Source organism: Streptopelia decaocto, assembly GCF_964273445.1.
Source record: "Streptopelia decaocto genome assembly, chromosome: 6".
In the NCBI taxonomy this organism is placed as follows: Eukaryota; Metazoa; Chordata; class Aves; order Columbiformes; family Columbidae; genus Streptopelia; species Streptopelia decaocto.
This window is the reverse complement of record NC_138660.1, coordinates 21918092-21944278: the sequence shown is the minus strand read 5'-3', so window position 1 is coordinate 21944278 and position 26187 is coordinate 21918092. Positions and strand designations below refer to the sequence as shown.

General features: G+C 42.7%; 1 protein-coding gene across 2 annotated transcripts in view; it reads right to left on the bottom strand.

Moving 5' to 3' along the window:
* The window catches only part of LOC309441874 (glypican-5-like), a 348781-nt gene extending 324874 nt beyond the window's left edge, over positions 1 to 23907 (bottom strand). For both annotated transcript variants that reach the window (XM_082057076.1, XM_082057077.1), the window contains exons 1-2: positions 23626 to 23907; positions 269 to 430 (exon numbers count right to left, since the gene is read on the bottom strand). In XM_082057076.1, coding sequence (XP_081913202.1) covers positions 269 to 430; positions 23626 to 23794 — 331 coding nt within the window. In that variant the 5' untranslated portion in view covers positions 23795 to 23907. The remainder of the gene's footprint in view (positions 1 to 268; positions 431 to 23625) is intronic.
* Between the last annotated feature and the right edge of the window lie 2280 nt (positions 23908 to 26187).

Sequence of the window (26187 nt, the reverse complement as noted above, 5' to 3'; positions counted from 1 at the left end):
AATCTTTTTTTAAAATGATCCCAGGAACAAAGTCTAAGCTTAAATCTATTCCTAATTAGATTTAGGCAGATGCTTAAAATACCAGGCAAGATTAAGTGTCATCACCTTTCCCAAAAGCAGGATCAAAGAACAGAGAAGTAAACCATAAGCCAGTAACTACAACACGCGATGCAAGAGAAATGGGAAACAAAGGAAGGAGCTCTTCCTTTTGATTGCAGAAGATACTTATAAACTACTCACAGGACTGCAGTACCTCAAAGGCTCCTACCTTGAAAAGCTGTGATATGACCAACGATCATGTACTTCAGTTCGAAGTTCAGTGCCTGGATACTCTGAGTCCTCTCCCTTCGAACAGCTGCCTGGTAGCTTTCTTCCATTTTTTTGGTGCAACATGTTGGTGCTCGATGTTGACAGATCTGTAAATCTGACTCTTGAAGCAAACAAGAAAAACACAAGCATTAGAAAAACTTCCCACTTAAACCATAAAAACAAACAATGCTTCTTCATATCAAAGCAACCATGTTTAAAATTTTGAAACAAAAAACAACTCATAAGGAATGATACTGCAAAAGTCCATTATTGTCTCAAGAACACTAATTTATTACTGTTTCAGCTGAATTTAGATATCATCACATTAATCAGCTACTAACATGTTTTATACCATTAAGACCACTGGACACAAAATCATCTAAACAGTCAAGGGTACAGCAGAATCACTGAATATGCACAGTTAAAGGGGAATCATTTCCACTGCACGCCTTGTTCTACAGGCATCATAACTTGAACATCTGAGTGAAAACCATGTCTCAAATTAGAATGCAATATTCATCTGTATAGTGCCTCGAGGAACCACTTATTCACCTCTTACACTATGGCAGCTGAAGTAGCTTCCCCAGCCCCCTTTTCTCTCTAGTTTTAACATGTGTAGTTCCTTTCTGAATCAGATTTCAAAACAAAACAAGCATCAATAGTTGCCACAAAACCAGAAGTGATGTCTGATCCTGCAAGAGCCTCAGTTTAGGAGTCCATGGCCAAAGGAAAGGAACCGACTCCACAGAGACCCAGAACTATCTACAAGCCCTAGGAAGTCAGAGGCTGCTATTTCAATTTCTAGGCTTAACTCATAGCGAAAGTCAAAAAGTATTTACCTGAACTAAAAAGAACTGGTTTTAAACTTAGTAGATCTCCATCTACTAACCTCTGTCAAGTAACCTTGAAATTTTTGAAACCAAGTTCTACACTGCCTACATCTAAGATAAAGGCAATGAAATCACTTCCACCTCACAACTACTGAGAACATTGAAAGTCAATTAAAAACAACACGGATGTCTGGATTTAAGTTGCTGTGAACACCACTAGCAGTCTCTCTCCACACAGCAACAACAGGACCAGAGGGCATGAATGAGTGGAAACAACCCTGATTCTCCAAAGGGCCATATTCCTCCAGAGGATTCCACACAGGCTACCACAGAGCACCTGAGACCAGGCCTTGGGACAGAAATATTAATGAACAATTATATTGCATTAGCCCTCATCATCTGGCCTCACAGGTTAACACATAGCAAGACCCCACATGCAGTCGACAATGACGAAAAACAAAAGGGTACAAAGATGCACCAAAAAAGCAACAGAGGAACATCCAAACAACCAGGCTCTGCTCAGGGACTGCTCAACAGCTCATTAAAATCACAACTGCAGGGAGGAGCTCCAATAAATCTCCCTCACCAGGGAAATAACATAAAAATACTGAATTTGCTGAAATGTCTCATTTGACTTGAAAATATTGTTTTGAGTTTACAATAACTCTCGTTTGAAAGTGCAGCTAATTTCCATCAAAAATGTCAAAATGAACGCGAAATATTTCAATTCACCTACATTTTATATCAGTTCACAAAGCTGTCACAGGCTGGGCTGACTCAAGATACCATTTTGGAGCTGAATTTGTTTCATGCTTTGATATCTCAAATATAGGAAAAAACAACTCTGCCCACTCAAATCTGAGGTCCTAAACCCAGCTGAAAGCTCTTGAGAGGAGACCACCACACAGCAGCATAAACCAGCAGGCTGCTAAAAGCAGCAGCAGGAGGGCTGCGCACTCGTCACTGGCTGGGCACGCTCGCCTGCTCTCCTCTGCCAGAGATGCTGTCCCAGGTTGAAATTAGCTTCTTGGCCAGGCTGACTTTAACTTGGATTGGTTCCCTGATCCAGCTCACCCCATTAACATATGTTTGCTCTGTCACAAGGAACTGGGGGTTGGGGAAGGACCACTTCTCTGAGCTGCCACCACAAAGTGTATGTGGAATTATAGTACAAACTGCTGAGCAAACAACTCAGTTTTGCAAATAGGTATCTGAGCAGAGGGGTTGTAAATGTTACTCCTCATCTGCGCTGCCAGGCTGCTGTTATTCAGAGCATTTCCCCTTACAACAGCCCTCTGAATTTTTGTTTGAAAGGCTTTTATAAAGCTCAGACCTGTAGCAAAAGGGTGTGAATAGAGAGCGGTCCATGCTGCCTACGTGCTGGTCCTGGCAAGAAAGCTCCACGCAGCAGTCAGTGCTGCGGATAGCACTCCCCTTTGAACCGCCTCACCACATGAACCTGCATCTCCTCCAGAAAGCTCTGAGAATAGGGCTGTCTCAGCTGGAACTGCACTCCTGGGATTCCCCACCCAGTTACCTCCTCCGATGAGTACTCCAAGAGCCCAAGGATTAGTTTTTGCTGGTCCAGAGCCAAAATGATGCAGAGGGCACACAAATAGAAACAGTGCTGAGCCCCTGACAGTTAAGGAACCTGATGTAAAACATAGAGTATTAAAGACTGGTGAAGAGCACACCGCGCTGCCCCAGCCGTACTATCGGGTCAGTGCTATCATGCAGAGAGCCTGGCAATCTCCTTTGCTTCAATACCAGCCTGTGGGTGTCACTTCTAAGAAAATTAAAGAAACCTAATAAAAGTTTTCAGTGCTATACATGCCTGGGTGCTGAGATTAAATTAAAACTGTTCAGTAATATCTTGAAGTCTTTAATAACTCTGATACTAAAATTAGTTTATCTCATCTCTTTAATCTTAATGCAAAATACCTGCTACAACAGAGAAAGAAGCAGGGAGGAACAGTGACCCAGTGGTGACCGAGCAGCACACTGCACAAACACTGCCAGGACATGGGGTAAGCACCCAGCTCTCCCCAAAACACAGCACCCCCTGAGCCCCACACACACCCTCAGTGCAGCACCACCAGTCAGCAGTGGGGAGACCACCTCCTCCTTGGAGCTCAGGAACAGACCCATTCTATACACCAGAGAAAAAGCACCACTTGTGAATGAGGAAAGAAAACCTAACAGCAGCATCATTTCTCTCTAAGACCTTCTTAATTTTCCCCAAGCTGGTCCCCTTATTTCTCAACTAATAACTTAGTTTGGAAGGAACCTCTGGTTCAACTTTCCCCTTAAAGCAGGTCAAACTACATAGGGGCTTTATTCAGCCAAGTTTTAGACATCTCCAAGGACAGATGATGCCACAACTTCTCAGGGTCCCTGTTCCAATATTTGACCACACCAATGTTAAAAAAGCAAATTAAAAAATTGCATCCAGTGAGAACTTCCCATGTTCCAACTCGTGTCCATCACTCCTCAGCACACCACTGTGTGCCTGCAAGAATCAGGCTCCACTTGCTCTATTTCCTCCCAGCAGACAGCTGAGGACAGCAGATGATCTCCCTCCATCTTCTCTTCCTACAACTGAATAAACCCAGCTCTCTATTCCCACACGTGCTCCTGACCATGATGGGAGCCCTCTGCTAGGCTCTAATGCTGTGCCACAGATGTGAAACACCTGCATCCCAAGAAACTTCTGTTTCACTTTCTTATGCATGAATTTATTAAAAGAGCAGAACACCTTCCACCGTACATGCCGGGGCTTCAATTCTAAGAGGTTTATAGCTTTCCTAAAACAAATCAATTTTCTGCTTCAGATCAGATGGAAGGATTACTCTGACAATCGTACATTATTTTTCCATTCTAGTCTGTTTTTCCCTTGAGTAGTGGTTAAACCTATGGCTAAGATTTTTATTTTCTAAAGTGGGAAACCATAAACTTTACAACCTTACTGTTATTATAAAAAACGGGATAAAGTATCTTGCTCCACTTTGAAAAACAAGGTCATGTTCAGAAGAGCAAGAAAAATTAAACTAAACTGGAGTCTAAAGCATGAGTATTTTGGAAAGCAGCAATGCTCCTTACTCCAAAGTCATCTGCAACCCTAAACCTCTTAATACATAGAATCATAGAATGCTAGGGATTGGAGGAGACCTCGAAAGATGCCATAGGCATCACTTTCAGACACCTCCCTGTCACAATTACAAATTACTTCAGGTGCTAAATGCACAGAAAACTATGCATCTTTACCTGATGTCCATCTGGCCCAGCTCTACTGAAATCAGCTGTGGAGTATGCGGTATGTGGCTTGGGGATTTTATTTGTTTTAGATCAGCAGAGGGTTTGGGCTCCATTCTGAACCCTGGTACAAATGAAGTCAGAGACTTCGGCCATTAAAACTAGCTGCATGAGTATAAGTTCCTAGAAGCATGGAAGCCCGTTTATCAAATAAAATTAACTACTTCCAAAAGCTAAATATATATTCATTTTGTTAGCTGACCAGCTATAATTTAACAGTTCTCCTAACACATGGTAGAGATGTCAACTGCTCTGCACTGCCTTTAAAATGTTGTACACACTCGCAATGCTATACTCTGAAACCAGAAAGCAAGACTTAACACATGCTAACTGATCTACCTTCACCAACTTTTTCAAAGATAGGCTGATTTATTTTTTTTTAAACAAGTTCAGCCAATAGCTTCCACTGCATAGAACACTCGTAAGCAAGCAGGATCAGAGAGCAAGCTTGGTGCAATCTGTCTTCTAATGGTTTTTATTCTTTTGTATTTTGACAAACTTTTCAACGGTGTTTCCAAACAAAGCTTTAGTCCAAAACCCAAGATTTTAAAATTGTACAAATGTCTTCAAAGACTCCAAGATTGATTATATCCCAGTAACACAGAGGAAGATGCCAGAAGTACCTTGCATTGTGTCTGGCCCAGCTGAACAGGAGCCAACCCTTCTCTTGAGACTCATCTGTCTGGTGCAGCTGCTGCCTCAGCTAGAGGAGAATTCAGCAATTAAAACCCAACTAATTTAGCAGAGAAGACCAAATCAAATGAAAAAGGAAGCAATCTCCAACCAAGGCTCCACCTGCAACTACTTGGTGCATGAAGAAAGCTCACACTAGTACAGCCACACCAGGGCAAGGGAATCCAGCTACCATAGGCTGGCAGAAGATTGTGAGGTCCATCCTTATGCAGCCCAGCGGTCCTAAGGGCATCATTAGCTTCAGCTTCAAGGCTGCTGTCAAGAAACACTCATCCACAGAAACACAAGCCATCCTCACCTAGCAGGGAACACAGCTCACTGTGCACCACCTCACACCACACCTCACTTCCAGTGCAACTCATAAAATGATTTCAGCTAGAAAGACACACAAAGTATATTAAACTCATTGAGCACAATGTGTGCATAGTCAAACAGCTACTATTTGATTTACCAGTGTTTAAAATATGGTATTTACTATGCTCAAAGTAGTGCATGCCAGGAATTACCAAAAAAAAAACAATCCACAGGCAAGAGCAACAGACAGATTGGAGCACAGCGCTATGCATTGGTGCAAATGACTGTGGAATGTTAAACAGCAACTAACCCTACAAACCTTCTGCCTCTGTGAGCGAGGAATAACACCCAGGCAGGTTCCAGCAGACTGTTTCTCTAAGTCAAAGGGAGGTGTCTGCTCTTCCTGCCCCAGGTAACCTGTGGCCAGGCCTTGCCACACACATCTTCTGACTAGTCAGAAAGAACTTCCCAAGCTGTTTCTAACTCTTTTTTGTTAAAATAATCCCACTACCAGCTTTAATATAAGGATTATATGGACAAAAAGTATGTTAAAGGTGACTTTATGACCAAAAAATTGAACACCCCGCCCCCCCTCCCCCCAACCAATGCAAAGCCTGAATTTGTCCCTTCTATATGTAGCTTGACAACATGCATATATATCTAGGATGGTAACTTTCAAGTGCGGTTTGGAAAACACAAGTCATGAAAATTTCCTTTCCGCCCCCAATCCCTTGTTCCACATTGTACATTAACAGAGGTATTGTTTAACTTGATCAGTGGACTTCGCATTCTCACTGTTATTCTAAAATACACTGGAGTGTCACTAAGGCCATGACCAGATGTGCTATTCCAGCTGAAATAATCGAGGCTAAAAGAAAAACACCTCCAGTTTTAGTAGGTCACCAAAGCAATGCTTGATAATGTAGCTATTAGCATGTGTAGCTACTTCAAATTGCTTGCATTAACTCAAGAGTTCCTAAGTAGACCTTAAAAAAAAAAAAAATATATATATATATATATATTAAAAAAACCCACAAAATGGGAGGACCATTTTGATTGCACTGGAATTATGCCAGCAAATTCAAGGGGGTGGAAACCTTGAATAGGAAAGGGGAATGGGAACTGCAAGAGGCACTAGATGTCACAACTGCAGAGAGCTGGCAGCATCAGCCAGGGCCACAGCTTGCAGGACAGCTGGAGACCATCAGGCACTGGCCCTGATGAGCTTCCGGAGCAGGAACTCCCTGAAATACATGGGTCTTAAGGGCAGCATCTGCATAATGCAGTGTTGTTAGGCTTGTTGTTAAGTACTTTTTGTCTGAGTTTCTCCCACTTCCTTCTGTTGCTTGTCTGGTTCTCAACTGCTCTTGTATTCTGATTTTTGGTCTAGTTTCCAAACCACCTTCTGCCCCACACTGCAGGTTTACTGCACACCTGTACTCATTAGCTGTTTCACTTCAGCTTGTACCCCACAGAAAGTACCTCATGACTGGAACCAAGGATCAGGATGTGTCTGACTGTGCCCTAAACTGAATGTCCTCCCAACTCACCAAAACCTACACAACCACTAACTAAGCCCCTTCCTCCCTTTAGTCTCGACTCTCTCTTCTGACCACTTGTCACTCTCCTCAGACAAGGTCCTTTTCTAATCTTCTTCCTCACAGCCATCCAGCTTCCCTTCTGCCTGCCCTCTTCCAACTGTTTGCATACCTGCGGGATGCCCTGGAGAAGCAGAGCAGTTGGAGACATTTCCAGCTCATGGACCTCAGCTTCCCTGGAAGGTGGAACAGCTGTTGCAGGGAGGGACCTGCCCATGCCAATCATACCCAGGTTTCTCAGATGTCCCTTGGAAACTGTACCTGGGAGGCTGAAGGCAAACAGCCAAGGCAGCAGTCACAAACACTGTTGCTCATCTCATGCCTGTTACAGGACCTCTGACATGGTTTCCATGAGCGCTCAACCTGAATCTGCCCCAGGCACCTTCAAACAGGTTGTTTTTAATAAATGACTGACTTTAACTGGTCTAATCTTGGGTGGAGCAAGGCAAGGAGCTCCCATAACATACACATACAACATACAGCAACATGTGATGCTGAGCAGCTGGGGCTATAAAATCCTCCCTCACTGATGCAGTTGGCTTACAGGGGAGGACCTGATCTTCAGTTCTGTACACTGGAGTAATAAGAGGGGATGGAACATGTACACAAGAGTGGAAAATTCTATAACATACCTACAAAGCACCTACAATTAGAGACTTTTCAGTGGTTCCCAAACAGCCTGGTTTTCAGTAGGATGTCAGAAGATGCATCTTTCATGTCAATGCCAAATGGCCATAGGACTACTGCTCCTAAATACTCAAGACACAATGAGTGATTAACCTCCCAGAGTTCACTACTCCATCCTCTGGTCTTCCCCTTGCCAGTCCTCATCTCAGAAGCAGCATAATTTCAGTAGAAGGCAAGAAACCCACTGTATACAATCACAGTCCAAACTGTTAATGTTTAGAACTGCAGAGCTGAGAAGAGGCTCTGAATATTAAGCGCAGGCACCGAGCAGGGCAGGCACTGTAGTCACTGCCTCCAGACCTGGCACTCCTCTAGATGGGTGATAAATTGTTTAATCCTGATCAAACGAAATAACTTCACATCAGTCTAGTGCTAAGCGAGATAAATTCTTTGCATGTGGGTCTATCTGGGAGACTTCCTGAGAGTAAGATCATGAATACTAAAGGGCTGGCTGACTGTTCATGGAAATTCAAAAGATTTACACTCTTGAGGATCCATCCTTCCCTTTCCTCCCAAAGACAATATAAAAGCATGAAAACTAGACTCATGCACATAGAGTATATTTTAAAACAATCTATGCTGACAGAGGTCAGTGGGTCTACATCAAGGGGGTTTCTACATTAATTACTGTAATACCAATTCCTTCCTCAGCTTCCCTGGGACAACATATATAACTGCAATACAGAGGCGAGACAAACATTACCAGAACTCGCATGAATTTAGAGTCTATATGACTCATCTTTCATTATGTCTCACCACATTCGCAGCAGAAAATCCTATACACTTTGTTCACCAACAAGAGTTGAATGCATACAAAAATATTTTCTAGAGGAGTTTAAGGTAAATCTTCCTGCTCTGTATCATCCAGGGACAAACAAACAAACATGTCTGCTCTCCTGTGGGGAAGGCATTTCACTGCCACAGAACTCTGCCTTACCGCACTTGCAGAAAGTACCACAGAAACCACATATGGTAGAAAGCCTAAACTGAGACACAAGTAGGTAGCGCTCTCTGGATTTTACTGTTTACTGCAAAACAGAAGTTGTTTTTAAATGGAATATGTAGGTTTCTAGACCTGTACAGTTTTATAAAGAGAACTTCAGAATGCAAATCAATACAACACTGCCTATCTGGTTCTCCAGGGAGATGAAATAAAATAGCTCTGATAGTTGGGAATTGCCTCATTCATCTCAACATCTAAGCCTAATGACAACTCAGATGTTAATGCCAACTGTTTTACCAATGACAGATGACTTTTTTTTAATAGGAACTGCTTCCTAATACGCTTTACCCACTGCAGTGAGAGCCATATAAGGTGGCACAGCACAGAAAACTTCCAAAGATATTAATACTTTCACATTCAATTGTATTTCTTATTCCCTTTCATTTTATCTGTCAACAAAAATCTGTAAGAGAGTTAGACTGGAAGAAGAAACACAAGCAAAGAAAAACCTAAAGAAACCAAGAGACTATTAGATCTTTAGGCCATAGGTTCAGAAAGGGAAATTGTAAGAAAAACAGTATGGGAGAAATGAGGAACAACAATTCCCTGACCCTCCCCCACTAAAATTTTAAATTCTTCCTTTTTGCCATCTCACTTAAAAGCCATACAGGAAGCCAAGTACACAGAAATGTTCTACCTTTAAACATATTTACCAGTCTTTCCATAAAGCATTAATTTTACAGTCCAGATCCCAAAACAGTTTTGCCATTTCCTATTCTGCAGTCATGGAAAGTAATACTCGGGCTTACCAGACAGTTTCTATTAGAGTTTTCACCAGTATTTGAACTTATTGCTTTATTTTTAGGGAGAAGAAAGGAGTAAAAACCTATAAAAACCCAGGTGAAAAGCCCAAAACTTTTATTCAAAGCATGATTAGCTCTCTATACTATTTATGTAAAAGGAATAGCAATCATTTACAGACCTGTACCAAATTTAAGCAACTGATGACTAGACAAGACACCTCTCACCAGGGCCAATTCTTCAATTTCATCACTGACAACACAGTAATTAACTGAAACAGGCAACAGCAAGGTTACAGGTCTCTGCATCTTGCTCCCTTTCTTCAGTTCCTTGTGCAGATAATTCCAGTCCTACCAGGAGCAGTGACACTGATGTAAAACTAGAGTTTGCTGCCACAAATTGGACGCACAGGCATTAGAAGGCAACCCACAGCAGACAGAAAAGAGCCCAACATCTTTGACAGTCTAACTAGAGATGAATACTCGTTCAGCATGAGCATCCAGAAGTAGTAAAATTCGCAAGTGCTGTCTCAGCAGCTTGGCCTCACACCCCAACAGCACCAGCTGACAGCCCCACGGGGCACATACAAGAGTCCAGTAGCTTGTTTCTGATGGTCTAGGCTGAACTTAGATTTATACTGAGATCACTTCCTCCATGCTAGACTACATAAGTGATATTTTGCACAAAGGGTAGGAAAAATGAATGGTAAGTAATACCAGAGGGTTTGGTTCAGCATCCCTGTTCTTAATGAAGACACCCAGTGGCATCAGTCATATAAACAACAGCTAAATATAAAGATGGAACACAGCTTTATTCTGAGGGGATTTAGCAGCTTGAGATTAAACACAGCTCTGAATTTGGCAGGCTTTGGGTCAAACTCTCAAGTGAATCCTGTTCTAAGAGCACAGTCAGGAAACCACAGACAACTTCCCATGATTAAAAAAAAGTCAAAATTAACAGAAAATCCCATTTTAAAAAGGTCAAGACTAACAGAAAAATGAACTTACAAAGAAATATAATTTAGAAACACTTAAGTTACCTTAGGGTGACATGCACTTGATCTCAGAAAAGTATTTTTGATTTTTAGCTGCCTACACTCAATTAAAATCAACGTAAGGTCAAACAGTTAAAACCTAAACACATCAAGGTGTTGGTAACAGTATTAAGTGGTCCAAAAAGCAGCAAGGTCCCATTAGCAAGCCAATCTAGCCCCTGTGAAATTAATGGCTATATCAGTATTTACACTTACAAAGATGGTTCTTCTGAAGTCAGGAGGGGAAATAGCCACCTGCCCTTCCTCATTTGTTTTTGCTTTGCTTTGTTGTTCTGTCCACCTAGGTCATGGAAAACGTTCTGGTTGTACCAGGAGCAGACTCTACCTGGTGCTTCCCCAGGGCAGCAGCAATGAGGAGTAAAGAATTCAGCTAACGAAGGTCCACAATGAAATCCCACTCCAAGGGACCATTCCTCTGTTCCGAGTACCAGCTGTACTCCCAAGCTGCAAAGCAGCCAAGCTCGTTGCACATGACACATCCCACCACCCCTCCTGGACCCCAGCAGGAGGTTCCACAGGATGGCCTGTATCTTGCTGGGACATCTTGAGCCAAGATATGGATTCCGAACAAATGCAGCTTCCCAAAACCAGAAGAGAGGCAGGATCCTTTGGAAGATGTTTCAAAATCCTTTAAGCTGCAACCACAGACTAACAACTTTTGAAAACCAGTGTGGAAGCATTCAATAGGCTCCTAGATTTGGCAATACAAAAATTTATGTTTGACCTTACCCAAGTCCCTTAAGTCTCCATGTTTTGTTTCCAACATGTAAAAGAGGAGGATACTTACCTTTTGTTTGCTCAGATTACAAGTAGTTCTAGTGAAAACTGCTTTTTGCTGTGTGCATGTTCAGTGTTTGAGAACCTGTTCAATTTTGATTCTACACACCTGTTACGTAAATTAAGAAATCATGTTTCTTCCCTTACACCACTAAAACAAGGCACCATTCACAGTACACTGAACTGACTACGTTTCCCTTCTTGCTTGCATTATTCTGTTCGAAACTGACAGCACGACCAATGCTCCAGATCTAACCACTCTAACAGACAGAGCAGAGCACAGCGTCGCGGAGCAGCTTGCAGCCAGTTCCCCAGCCAGGCCAGCAGCGCTGCCTGCGCTCAACCCACGTGCGCACAGGCGGTCGGAAAGAAGCTGGGCTGAGGATGGGAGCGAGCAGTCACAGCCACAGCCAAACTGACACGAGCTGCCCCTATTCAGCCCTTGCTACTCGGCTCATGTTTTGGCACCTGTGATAGTGACTCTGGAATAAACTTTCTCAATTTAAGCCAACAGCCCTGCCAACAGACAACATCGACACTTTTCATCACAGTTGGGGTTTAATTCTGTAAGAGAAGGACACAGAGTGTGGCAGGTCCGTGCCCAGCAAAGGGGATTTCCCAGCGAACTTCAGATCACAGCCAGGTACAGCCAAACCACAGCTGCTTTTTGGGGAAGGCAAATGTTTATATTTCCTGACATATCTAGGGCAAACCAGGGTAGGAAGAGTAAATTTGATTACTGCAGTTTGAAACTCAAAATGCAATACTTCAGTCATATACAACTTTTGGCTGCTCCAAACAGTAATAGTTACAATTTTGTTCCCAGGCTTCAAAACTAAGATTAAGACACTAAAGCCTTCTCTAAGCAGAAGTTTGAAAGCATTTCTGCAAGGGCAATGTTTTCAATTTCTTTTTTTAAAAAGTTCTACTCTGTTTTGTGAAGTTTTCCGGTTTTTGTTTTCCTACATATGCTTTGTTCTCTTGCCCTCAGATTCATTACACCTCTCCTTTTAGCTGCCCATATAAAAAACAGAAGGTAACCAAAAAACACGTGCTATTCTGCACTTCTGAAAAGCAATTAATCTTGTATGTTGCAAGGAAGAAATATTCCAACTGCCACCACAGGGCAGTCACACAAGGTCCTGGGTGCTGTTCCCCAAATATTACTTAGCAAGCCACCATCCCTTCTGAAAACATGACTCAATCCTTCCAGTTCCCACCTTTTGCATTTCATTATGGAAGGACAACGAGGCAGGAACATGAGACAGAAGGGGTTGAGATTTCATCCTCTGACAGGCTCCCAGGACAAGTCACGCAAAACACCACCCTACATATTTTGCAGACAGGCATTCATGCTCTGCAGTGGCAAGACAAGCTCTAATCTGGGAGCAGTAGAGGATGATCTGAATTCAGGCATAGCACCACCCATGGTACAGCAGCAGACTGGAGCAAGCCCAAATCCACCTGGACACACAAGCATAAAGAACCCTGATCTCTTTGAGCATTGTTTTTTCAGTCACAAAGAATAATTTCCCTATATCAGTAACAAAAAAAAAATATTGCTCAAGACTGAACACCCCAAAACTGTTAAGAGATTGAAGAATGGAGGCTTATGGGCCGGAGCTATTCTCTACCTGGGAAACTGGAGATCACCACACTTGCTCTAGAAATTCTGTTTCTATTTGCAAGAGACCTAAAACTTTGGCCACCTTCCTCTGTTTTCAGTAGCCTGACGTCCTGCTACCTGTCTACACACCCACAACATAGTTAACTACTGCCAAAGACTAGAGTAAATGCATTTTTTTTCAAGTTAGGCACAAATGCCCCACAGCAGCCCTGCAACATCCTACTTCACATACGCCTCATGTCCCAGGTATCTCCACACTGCTGTGCTACAACACAACAGTTTTCCACTAGCAACCTTGCAACTCAGCTGCTCTTCAGAGTTCGATCACTTGCATGCTCCCCTCTACTATTACATGGCAAGTCTATGAATTAGTTATTTTGCTTTAATGAGCATGGTATTTGATATCCCCACACTATATGTCTGCTACACAATTCCTTCTTCACAATACTATAAAATTTACAATAGAGGGCTCAGAAAACAAATCAAGTTATGATATTTAATGAGTCACCACATCATGAATTAACTTCATTCATTCCAGGTTACACTAGTGCGCTTTATGTCAAATTTATTTCAGACTCAGAACACATGCGGTTAGTTACAAAGCTCACTGGACTGTTTGTGTCCCAAAATTAGGCTGGATTGACTTACACAGAAAAATCTAAATGCTATATCTGTCACTAGTGGAAATGCATTGAGCACTGCTTCGGAGCAGAACAAACCAGAGCAGTTGTCACGTACATGAATGTTACTGCAAGGAAGGTGGTGTTAAGAATAGGACAAGAGAAGGGTCTGTATTTTAGCAAGGGAGAGTTAGGTTTTGCATTAGGAAAATAACCAAAGCAGCAAGGCAATTAAGTACTGGAATAAACAGCCTAAAAAGGCTGTGATTTTCTGTCACTGATTTAAAGACAGCTTATCCTAGCTGCAAGTAGCAGGAATGGACCAGAAGTTCACTTCAGGTCTATTTCAGCACTATTTTCTATTATTCTATTACTTCAACAGCTCTCAGCAGTGTATTTTTCTAATTACACCCAGTTTTCACCAGATTACTCTCCTTTTATTCACATTTCCTAGCACAAACACCCAGGGCAAGCTGTTCTGGACACTAGCTCCCTTTGGCACTATGTTGCTGCACCTTTTGTGAGGATTTGGCCCTTAAGATCTCTCAAGAGTACAGCTTTAATTTCACAGCACGGATCTTGCTCATTTTACTCCATATTTACCGAGAACAAAGGGAAGACTATGCAAATGCCCTGCTACTTAGACCTGAACAAAGTGGAAGCAAACATGTAGATGTGAATGGGAGACATAATGGTATGAAAAAAACAGCCCTTTTCAAAAGTAAAATGACTTTGTCAGGGTCCCTTTGCACTATGTGCATGGATGATTTGTGACAAAACAAAAAAGTGCTAGCCTAGCACATCACCCATGTCAGAGATTAGAGCACTTCAAAACCCTCAGTAGTTCAAGCACTTTCTGGAACTTGAAAGGCTTTCTTAGGCAATGCTTAGCTTCTTTATGGCTTTTACATGACTTTGATGTGCACCTAAGAGAAAGGAATCTTAATCTGAAGGTTTTCTACGGAAAAATACCCATATTGTATAATAAATCACAAAATCTTGTCACCCTGATTAACATGAGTCAAAAGTTTGCAAACTTTATGCTTAAGTTTAAAGATTCAGAGTCATTATTTGATACTCATGTGAGAGCTCATATTTGAGCACTTAGTTACTTTCAAAAGGCTTCTCTAATAACACCACCACAGCAATATTTGTAATCAGTGATGAAGTGTGTGTGAGGCGGTAGTCAGTTATGCAAGTGCCACCTTTTCCCCCATTCTTATTCCCTCTTTAAAACAGAGATTTAAAGTCAAGGGATCTGTCCAAACACAATCAATTTCTCATGTATTACAAAACCTCTTCTCTGAGTGCAAACATGGATGTGTAAACATAAGCTTCAGTCTCCCCCCTCACTATACACACTTAACCCCCAGTAGCATTAATGGGAATTATGCATGCATAACGAGCAGAGAATAGTCTCCTTATGAATAGGGCCCTTGTTGGAACAATGAATACATTTAACCATTAACATCTAGGGATGTGCTGAACTATCCAATTTAACTAGCTGCCAAACAAAGCTACCATGACCTATCTGATATTGTCAGGTTCGGAAAGCGGCACTCTGAAATTTGTCTCTCATTTGTTTTTAAAGGACTTGACAGTGGTTTGCGCAGCAGAGCAGGGGCTCTTTGTCAGAACGAGCTCCTCAGAGAAGGATGGCCCTCCAGAACGGCTGGCACACCCACCCTGTGATGGAAGAACTCTGGAGAGGGAGAGACCATGACCCTGGGAAACAAGCGTAGTCATTAGAATACAAAAATCCATACATACATGCTTCAAATGCATATATATGTTGACCATCAGTATTAGAGGAAACCCAGTAAGAACACAGGAAGGCAGAATATGGCACAGAATCAGATACAGCAGGCTAAAAACTACATATCAAAAGAAAAGAGGGGAAAGGCTGATTAAAGACAACTTCAAGGGGAATAACTTTGTCTTCCACAGCTCTGAAGTTCCTCTGCAATTGCCTGGCTACACTTGAACTTTATTTCTAGGATTTAGCTATCAAAATGCAAGAGAACCTGAGGATACTATATGCATTATTGATACTTCCTGAGACTTTTAAGTCCACAAAATAGCAAATAAATTTAATAGTATCATCTGTGATATTTAAAATTCCTCCATTGTCTTAAGTTCTTTCTGTATTCTTTGGACTAGTGCCTTGAAATTTCACAAGTAAAAACTTTACACATTAATCATGCATGTATGAATACACCAAGAAGGTAATTAATTACCATCCTTTAAAACTGATTACTGGAAAGAGTAAAATAGATGGATTTATTCTCATGAAAGTATATGCATAGTGCTATAATGAGAGGCAAGGTTATCGCTGCTCCATCATAAATCATTTGCTAAACACCGCTAAGGTGCTTGGTGCTGTACAACGGCACTCAGAGGCCCGGGGAGGTCCAGGACAGTCAAGCACTGTACAGAATTTGTCTGTAAGACTGCCAGGGCAAGCCCTTGGCACGCAGAGACCACCTTCACCCAGAGTGAGCCTGTGGGTGCCACCCCACTACACAAGTGCAGAAACCTCTCAAGATTAAACCCACCAGAGGCAGCTGAAGTGTCTGAAGAAAACCATGGAGCAGTGGAACTGGTTACATTGCATTTCTAAGCTGTGTAGATTTACTTGCTATCAGATGCCACTAGACTACAGGACTCAATACGGAATTGGCAAAATCTTCTCAGTCATCCAGGTTTCATCTGACACCCTAAAATGGGGATGGAAATATTGTCCCTACAGGGTGGTTGTAAGGAGCAGCATTGCTGAAGGAGTTGAGACACAAAGGGCTAATCCCAAGTATCAGCATTGCTACATGAAATATTTAGCTCTTGATACAGGCAAAATGCGGCCATAAAAATAGCATTCTGGACACCTCTTGTCTTTCTAAGCAGCAGAGCAGTTCAGCACACAGTCCTACAACCCTTAGCCCCACACACAACAGGGGTCAGTTCTCTGTCCTGACCATCCATAGTCTCCAGCACACCTGGATCATGAGAGAACAGAGAGAGAAAACCCTTGTCCTCCTAAGCCTGTACCATGTAATCCTGCAGACCCAGCTCTTAGCTTGGGGCCCAGGTTACTTTTGTAATCCAAACAGATCAAGATCCAAACAGAACAAGATACAGTGCAGAAATATTTTGCATTTTTCCATCAAATAATATATTACTGCAAAAAAAAAAAAATCTTAAGTGCTTGGTGGAAGGCAGAAACAGACTTGCTTCCCTATCTTTTTTATCCTTAAGATTAACTGTTAAATGTTAGTTAGGTACCTCATTTCATGCACTGGTGCTGCTCAGAAGCTACCTTAATATGAATGAAATGAGTATCTGTAAACACCTCTTTATAGATATCAAGATAATTCTATCATATTAAATTGTAAAACCTAATCAAATTGACAGAGATTGAGAGGCCAAGTATAAATTCTGTGTCATAGGCTTGGCTGCTGGTTAGAAATTGATTCTGATCCATCAAAATTCGTATTTTCCCCTAGAAGCAGATGCTGTGCTCTCAACTGGTAAGTGATGAGTATGTGTTTGAAGTATTATTAAACATATGCCTCTTTATCTTGTCATTTTATGCTTTCACGGGAGAAAGATTAAATTAGAAAGACTTCGCAATACTTGGAACTACAGCTCTAGTTTTATACCACGTAAAAGCAAAACCATTTTTAAAAATAAATCTGCCCAGGGTGCATTTTACACATATCCTTGCTTTTTACAGAACCTCAAGGTTCATGCCAATTTTCATGATTAATCTTCATAAAAGCTTTTACTCATTTTGATGTATTTATTTTATTGATTATCATGCCAAATTTGTTTCCACTTATCACATTAATGCCTTTCATTTGTACTGCCCTTTGGTTAAGGACTGACTGCTCAGTCCTGCAATACTAGAGTGGGGTGTGGGAGGAATATTTTTGTATTACTCTCCAATTACAATCTCATGGCAAGACTTCAGTAGCACATAAGGTGCTACACAGCCAGCTCTTAGGAGCCATCAGTATTTTAAGGATGGATAATTTCTTACTAAGCTTGTTCTCCATACCAAGATCCAGTTCAACACCAGAATTAACAGATTTTGGGCTGACCATTAAAAAAAAAAAAAAAAAAAAAAAAAAAAAAAAAAAAAAACACCAAAAAACACACACATATATATCACTATGCAGTCTTTTCAGCAGAGATATTTGAGAATGAATGGACCATGTGAATTGCAGGAACACTTGGCTCTTTCCCTTGACTCGGTTTGATAACATGATTGTGTGCTGGGGGAGAGTAGGTTCTCTGCTGACTCTTGGATGCCTTCCCAAGTCATTTACAGGAAAGGTTGATCTGAATAACTAAACCGGTCTTCTACTCACCTGGACCAAATGCTCATGCAAGTCATCAAGGACACTGCTTTTTCTGATGCTCATGGATATGAGAACTACAGATTTCCATCTGGCAGTGGAACAGTGATTCCATCTTTATGAGGCCCTAAGTAAGTTTAAGCAGACTTTGTGCATATAGATTACTCCCAGAAGGGCATTACAGAGTGGGCAGCTGGTCCCATATCAAAGAGAAATTTAAGGCATGGGAAGAGAGGACAAAAATATTACTGCTGGTGTAAGTCCTGCCTGTATCCACAGCCATCAGCAGCTTTAGACTGTCATTTCTGGTGACAGTCTGAGCTTGAAGAGTGCGATAAAATCCTGAGATGAATGGAAGAAGCACCCTTACTCCAGAGGAGCTGCAGGCTGGAAAAGCATAGCTTTTCTTCTGCTCAGAACACCCACGGCAGCAAGTGCAGAGTACAGCTGTGACTGCTCAGATGCTGGAAAGCCTGTGGCCTCCTTGGGACTCCCTCTGCGTGAGACAAGTGCAGCAGGGACAGCTTTTGGTTTAGCTTCTCATTCATCAGAAACCAAGGTAGCTTCCTGTCAGCCTGAAAAGATGAAGGTATAACTCACTGATACTTCAGTTGCAATCTACCTCTTTCATGGCAGCTCTCCATCAATACCCCTCAAAATAACACTGCATGACACAGCCTGCAGAAATAGAAACTGAGGCACAGTTGGCCTTGTTTTAGGCTATTCAGAGAGCGACAGAGACAGGAACAGAATCCATCTTGCAGTGGACCAGCCCACTCTCTCCAATAGGACAGCTCTGTGGTTTAAACCACTGAGACGTCTGTGTGTCCATAAATAAACAAATACTGAGTGTACTAAGAAGAAAACTTTCCATTATAACAAGTTGCAAGTAATGCCAAGAACATTTCACAAATTTCTTATAACAATCAGGATTTTCTAAAAGAAATCTCATAGGAAAAAAAAAATACTACTTTTTGTGTCTGTTCTTAAAATTTTGACCACCCCACACTGTTTCTAAGTATTAATGTGACTGTGCTCATGCAGCAGCCCTTTCTCCTGGATGTACCCTTCATCCACAGCACTGACAGCAGTCCCACACAACCACATATGCAGGTGAACAGCAAACCCAAGTATAAATCGCAGTTCACGCCAAAGGATTTTAGTCACTCATTCTCATGGGGCAAAAACTTTCCAGAGCCAATAAAGCAAGTACATCTTACATCTGGCACGCACCAGACTTACAAGTGACTGTGACAGAATGCTGCTGTGAGCAAAATGTGTCTCAGCACTGCACCTTTACCAGGGGAATTACAGTGTTCTCATTAAAATGATAGAAATAAGGAGCTGAGTGGTAATAAAAGAAGAAAAACAGGAAAATAAAGTGTGGTGTGACCTATTTAATAATAAAATGGCTGGTTTAATAGTTATTCTTGGACATAGGCTGAGGTGGGATGAGATCCAGTCTAATGCATGCACCACATGCAGGAAGGAGGTTCTGATAAGAAATCTAGGATTTCCCTGTCACTATTCAGAAAATAAAATCCTATTAGTGTATAAATTTCTAATGCATGTCCAGCTCTGCTGTGGGATATTCAGTACATACATGTGGTAATGAACATTTCTCCCGATTTAAGGTGCGGAATGACAGTAGTGAATAAAGAAGCTTTTAATATGACAAAATCTGCCCTTCAGAAGTCAGTCCCTGAGCACAGTCTGGGCAGCTTCTGTGCTCTTTGTAAAGCAGCAGAGCAGCAAGATAAGAAAATCATCCTTTTGGTAGCCCTCAACAAGACAATTAATTTAGAAGGTAAAGAGTTCCCAGAACTGTTCCACAAGCGACCAATATTTTTTTTTGCTTATCAGAAATAAGCCAAATTCTTCTATCTCTACACTTACATTTTCAGACTTTTTTTTTTTTTTTTTATGACCATACACTAGTCAATATGCAGAGACAGAACTGAGTCTATATAAACAGGGAGAATGTTCTCACAGTTCCACAATTAGCAAAGCAATCAGGAGGGGGCACTTTTATTCTGGTTCTGCTACAATTCACTGCCTGAATGTGGACAAGTCCCAGACTGCAGTTGGGTTCATTCAGTTTTCCTACTGTGAATTTGGAAAGCAGCAACAGCCACCACCATGCTCTGTGCCACGGAAGAGCCTGTGAATAAACAGAACTTTAAACACAGTCCATGTCAGTGGGTAGTTACGCTGTAATACAACCCAGGGCTCACAGGATATCACTAACAGCAGCCCCATGCTGAGAGGAATACCACACGTAGCAGTACACATCAGATTTTAGGTATCTAGACTCCCTGGAACCAAAGGCTTAGTCCCCTGGCAGGATTAACACAGCCCTTCACCCTTGGAGACAGCATATAATTCTCTCTCATCAAAATGTTAACCAAGGAGCTCCTACAAAGACATCCCAGCTCAGCCTGTGATAAAGTACAAGAGCAGGAACATATTACCTCATTTTCCAGTCTGGGGATGACAAAAAAACCCCTTTCCTCTGAATCACTGCCAAGGCAGCAGTACCCTTACCTGACCAATCTGTTTGCTATTTGCAGCAAATTAACCTTGAAACATCCAGTCTGTTCCAGAAAAGCAGGCTACCAGGTAGCAGCACAGATTCTGCTAGTGGACAAGAAAGTCTTACAGACAGACCAAGGAGATTTGCTGCTCAAAAACACCTGTTGTTTGGGCCTCTTACCCATCTCATGTCAAAACACACTTCTTCCTTAGTCCTCCACTCATTAATAGACCAAATTTCTGAACGGAAAAATCTCAAATCTTTTGTGGGAAACCATGGAAGAGAAATTTAAGAGGAGGCTCCTGGGCATCTCACAGAGCACAATTCAGAAGATGGTTATTTTCAGAAAGGTTGACAACAGATTCATATCACGCCTTGAAAACAAAAGCTTCCCCTCATTTCCCACCCAGGAATATTCCTCTTTCCCTTGCCGCTCCATTTTATACAAGAGGCTGGTAGGTCCTGCCCAAAGCCACTGTCCACCTCACTGTAGGTCACAATGACATCCCTTCTACCCACTTGGGGATCACAGCAGGCTGTCTGCAGACCACATGTAACGTGGTGAGGCAGATACTAGTCCCCATGAAGCTTATATCCAGGATCTGTCATTGTATCTGGGATCCATTAGCGTGCAACTTCAACACTTCAACCACAACTAATACCACAGGAGGGTGTAGGCTGCAAACCCTCCCAAATATCTGAAGCTAATTTTATTACAGGTGAAATGCACACCACCCATGAGAAGACAGAAAATATACACCAAATAATCTGGCTGCTGATGCCTCACCCAGCACTGGGTTGGGCCTCTCTCAACTGCACTGCTAATTTTCCCGAAGGTTATACGAACTTAAGGATTATTAAGACTTCAACCTCTGCCAGATTTGTTGCATTAGCCTATAAATACTAGCTAAAGATCAGCCAAGGGCTTTCAACACTTTTGTGATTGAAAATATCTAGTAAACAGACAACAGGACTGCAAAAGTTCAATTTTCTAGAGAACACAAGCCAAAATCAACACACAGACAACTGAGAAGCACCCCGGTGCATGCGCAGAAGTCAGCAGGAAGCCCTCCACAGGCTTCACCCTGCACCATTCAGCTGAGCATGCTGCTTCCCAGTGTCCCCTGCCAGCTGCCCACCACTCTTCCCTTCTTCCACTTTAACTGACAACCCTCCAAAGTCTTCAGGGAGATGCTTCAACATTTTTCTGTTAAAACACATAATAAAATGAGCCTCGATGTCCTAGAGAAAGTATGTGTATATGTAGGGAGTTGTATTAAGATATATTCACTGGTAATAGCTGCCAGGTGAAAACATTGGAAAACACATCAGTACTTAATTAAAGAGGGCACAAGACAGGAGACATTATTGCCTGGTAAGATATCATTAAAACACACAAGCTTTGGTAGAGCTGAGTATACTTAACAAACAGGAAAGATCAATATGCATCACTTTTCCTCAGCTCTCCTCTGCTCCAATCATCCTCTTCAAAAGAAACCTTTATGAGCTAAAATTTAAGTGTATTACCCTCCCTCACCTTCTCTCATGCTATTTGCTGAGAGCTTGTTATTCAATATAACCCAAGAATGCAATGAAATGTCCCTGAAGCATCACAGCACCTACATCTTCCTACTGAAAGTACAGTTTCCCCAAGTTTCATCTACAGTACTAGAATTTTATAGAAAATGTAAAGCAATCAGTTTAATTAAAGTTTGAAGAACTTCTTCCAGAAAGAGCTCAAAGAGATGGTTAAGCATGCATCAAAATGGTTGAAAAACCTTGTTTTATCTTTTTTTTTTTAAATACCTTTCATATTTAGCTCTCAAAGACAAGTGTGATCTGATGCCTCTATCAGCACAAGGTACCATAATTCAAGCTTCAAAATACTATTCCTGCAAATCTCTTCTTGCCACAAAATGAGGAATGATTCCTTGCTTACAGACAATTTTACAGCCATGTGTCATCTCAACTACTTTTTGTAAAACAAAGGTAAAGATCACTGGCACCACGCAATCATTTACAGCCATAAGAGTTACCAAAAGAGGTCAGCCCACTGGCCTATCAAAAGTCATCCCCAAGACAGAATCTCATACCAGAAAATGTATCTAAAACTCATTTAAGAAATCTTTCCATCAAACTCAAGTTTTAAATTGAACTGCTTTAAAACAAATGTAAAAAAAAATAAAGCAACAACTGAAATTGACATTTATACCACCATGCACCTAGAGGCAACTGTGCTAGCATGAGGCAGCTAGAGATTGTTTTACGAGACTGACAGTCTTTGCTTCTATATTCCAGTTCTTGTAAACATTTTCTTAAAACATATAAGAGTCAGGGATGTGACCTCATTATCTAGATAGATACATGGTCATTCAGAAGAGTTTAATCATTTTCAGACATTATAACGTACTTTATCACCCTTCCAGGGGATAAAGATAATTGTACAGGGTAAGTGTAGAATCTGAAGAAAAAACTACTGTACGTATGTTACTTTTCTATTTCATTGCTGTCACATAATGCTCAGAAACAGTATGAAAACGCAAAAGTGAACACCACTCATCAACTTCCACAAGTATTAAGACCACAAACTTACTGTTTAACTGAGCAAACGCTAAGTTCTGTGGGCTGTATCCCTCCAAAATGTTACCTCTGCCCTTCCTTATGTCGACGTTCCTGAATTCATCTGCAAGATAACTCTTCCTAATTCAGAAGTCAAAAACGTATTTCCCAGCCTGCTGGAGGATCCCTGCATCTGGTCAGCAAAACAAGCGTTCCTTAATGACTCGGTTACTAATTTGCCTTCAAAGAACGGGATCCTTTGCAGAAGGAAGCCTCTGCTTAAAGTACTTAGCAAAGGGATCACACCGGTCGCAAACGCGGGGGAAGAAAAAAAAAAAAAAGCCCTGGTGCTTACGGTGGCGATCAACAAGCAATACCTGCATAAAGTAAAACCGGAGGAGTCATTCCGGTCTCTTAAAATTCTTTTAGTAATACGCGTGCCAAATCCGCACAGTTCCCCGCTACCTGCGACTGGCAGGAAAGCCGCCTCGGCTTTTGGCAGGCAGGCAGCAGCCCCCGACAGCAGCAGCGGAGCCGGGGGAGCCCCGCAGCTCCGAGCCCGCCCAGCACGGCCCCGCGCCGCCCGCATCCCCCGGCGCGGAGCAGCCACCCCGCAGGTGGGTCGGTACTGACCGGCCGTGGGCACGTCGGGGACCAGCTTGAGGGGCCCGATCTGCCGCAACTGAAACGCCGTCCGCACTTCGTGGCAGCTGGGGGACTTGCCCGCCGCCACCCCGCCGCACAGCCCCGCCGCCGCCAGCAGCCACAGCCCCAGGACCCCGCGGCTCCCGTCGGCGGCCATCTCGCTCCCCCGGCGGCCGCGGGCCGGAGCGCTGCGGGGCGCGGGCCGTGTACCGGGCGGCGGTGCCGGGCGCCAGTCCCGGCAGCAGCGCTGCCCCTGCCCGCCTCCCGCGCTCCTCCTCGGCGAGTGCGGCCTCCGCCACCGCCCCCGCCCCTCCCCGCCCGCGGGGTCCGAGCGGGGCGCCGCCGCCCCCCGCCCATTGGCTTCCGCCGGCACTGGGGAGAAGGAACGAAGAAGAGGGGGAAGGAGGGTGTCCTGAGGGGCGGCTGCGCTGACACCGCGCCAGCCCCGCACCGGCGCTGATGGAGAGGGGCTGCCGGAGCCCTCGGGCGAGGCACAGCCCCCCGTGCCCCACCGCGCTGACCCACGCGAGGCAGCGCAAGGCGGCTATGGGCACTGCCGGCGTACTGCTGTGCAGCCTCCCGTGAAGTTGAGCGCACAAGTTCTTACAGAGGCATAACATGCAGAGCATCTGTAGAGCCTCTGCAGGGCACAGTCCCGGGCAGCAGGGTCGGGTCAATTCAAGTCACTGAAGGGTTGCAGGAGAAGGGACATCTATACCAAAGGAGACACACACTCTCAGAGCAGAGAGGAGTGGGGGTTGTCAAGGAAAACTGGTACCGAGTGGAAACAGCAGTAGATATAAAAACCTTCAGCACAGCAGGTTGGGAAATCATGCATGGTTTGCTTTGATTCTAAAATTCCTAGCAGGCTATGGAAGAGTCTTCATGAGACAAGTGTTAACTCCAACCAACAGTCACTGCAGAGACTAGAAAAAACTTTGCACCAGGAAACACATTCTTATTTACCAACTACACATATGAATTGTTGTTTTGTATAAAAGCCAGCAGCAGTTCCATCCTATATTGTTTGGGGCAACACAGACCCCACCTCAGGCTGGGAGCATTGTTGTCACCATCAGAGGGGTCTTCTGCAATCTTTTCACTGCCCCAAGCATGCTTCAGTATCAACTGCTTTACCACACATTTCAACACTAAACTATGCTCAGCTTCCATAAATATTTTCCATTTCACAAAAACATTCAAATTCCAGATAAGCCAAACCCAAGAAGTCTCCCATGAACAGCCCTGTTTGCACAGTACCTTTCAGGCATATTGAGCACATTATGAGCTACAAGAATTACCATTATGTCTGATTTCTTTAAGGTTGCTTGCGAGCCTCAAGATGCTTCTAACGTGCTCTTGAAGCAACAGGGGAACCCACCTACAGCTAATTTAACCATTATACAGTCCTATAGGTAGTAATAAGAGGCTGAGCTCAGTGCTGTAGATAGTTGCCTCAGTTGTATTTTAATAGCTGGAGCTGTATATCATTTAAGCAATTTGCTCATATTAACTTTGTTCCTATCAGGACAGCAAGACATTATCTTTACAAAAAAATAATTGAATTTGATTCAGAACATTTAACTTTAAATTAAAAAAAAAAAAAAAAAAACAAAGAAAACCAACAACACAGAAGAACAAACCAGCCATATAATCTGTCTTCTACATCCAAAAGCAAAGAAAGAGTCACCTTAGAAACCTCCTGCTCACTCAAGCCAGAGCTGCACTTCTTTGCTCATCCTGCAGCTCTCAAAGGTCACCCCAAGAGCCCAGGACAGCACACCCCAAAGAGCTGACCCCAGGAAGTCCAGAGCCCACAGACACTGATACAGCTTAACTTGATTTTCAGCTGAATACAGGTTGTACTGCCAGTGAGGTTTCAGTTCCATACACACATGCACTATCAGGGTCAGACTCCAAATCAAGGTGGCAACAGGTAGACTAAAGAGATACAAATGAATAAACAGCATCAGTGAAAGAACAATTAGCATCATAAGGCACAGCACTCAGGCTGCCTACCTACTGTCCAGCATGTGGTTTTATGAACCCAAGGAAGAGGAACAAGTTGCCCCAATTGCATTTTGTGTAAACTTGGGTCGCATCCTTAAAGTCTTCATTCAGACAATACTCCCATTGACTCCAATGGGAGTTGTGCCAGGAAAGAAACGGCAGGATGATGGATCTGGTGAATAATTTACTTGACGAATACCAGCATTATTTGGCATATACATCATTCTACGAATAACATCTAATCAGTCCTGTGTAAGCACCCGAGGCATTTAATTCAGTGGGATTTTCGCCATTGTTTTCAGTGGGTGGCAAGTTCAAATCCCAAATGGGTAATCCTTTTCTAACATGATTTATTTTAGTGTCTCATCTTCATATGATTAGTGTTCTATTTCTCACCTGTCTTTTTCAGACTATGTTAAATCATGTTACTTATCCATTTTTTTAATTGGTCCTCATAATGTTAGTAGAAGGCAGTCTACTGCATTATATCCAGTTCCCCTCTCCTCAAAATCCTGCTAAGAAACATTAATTATACACACA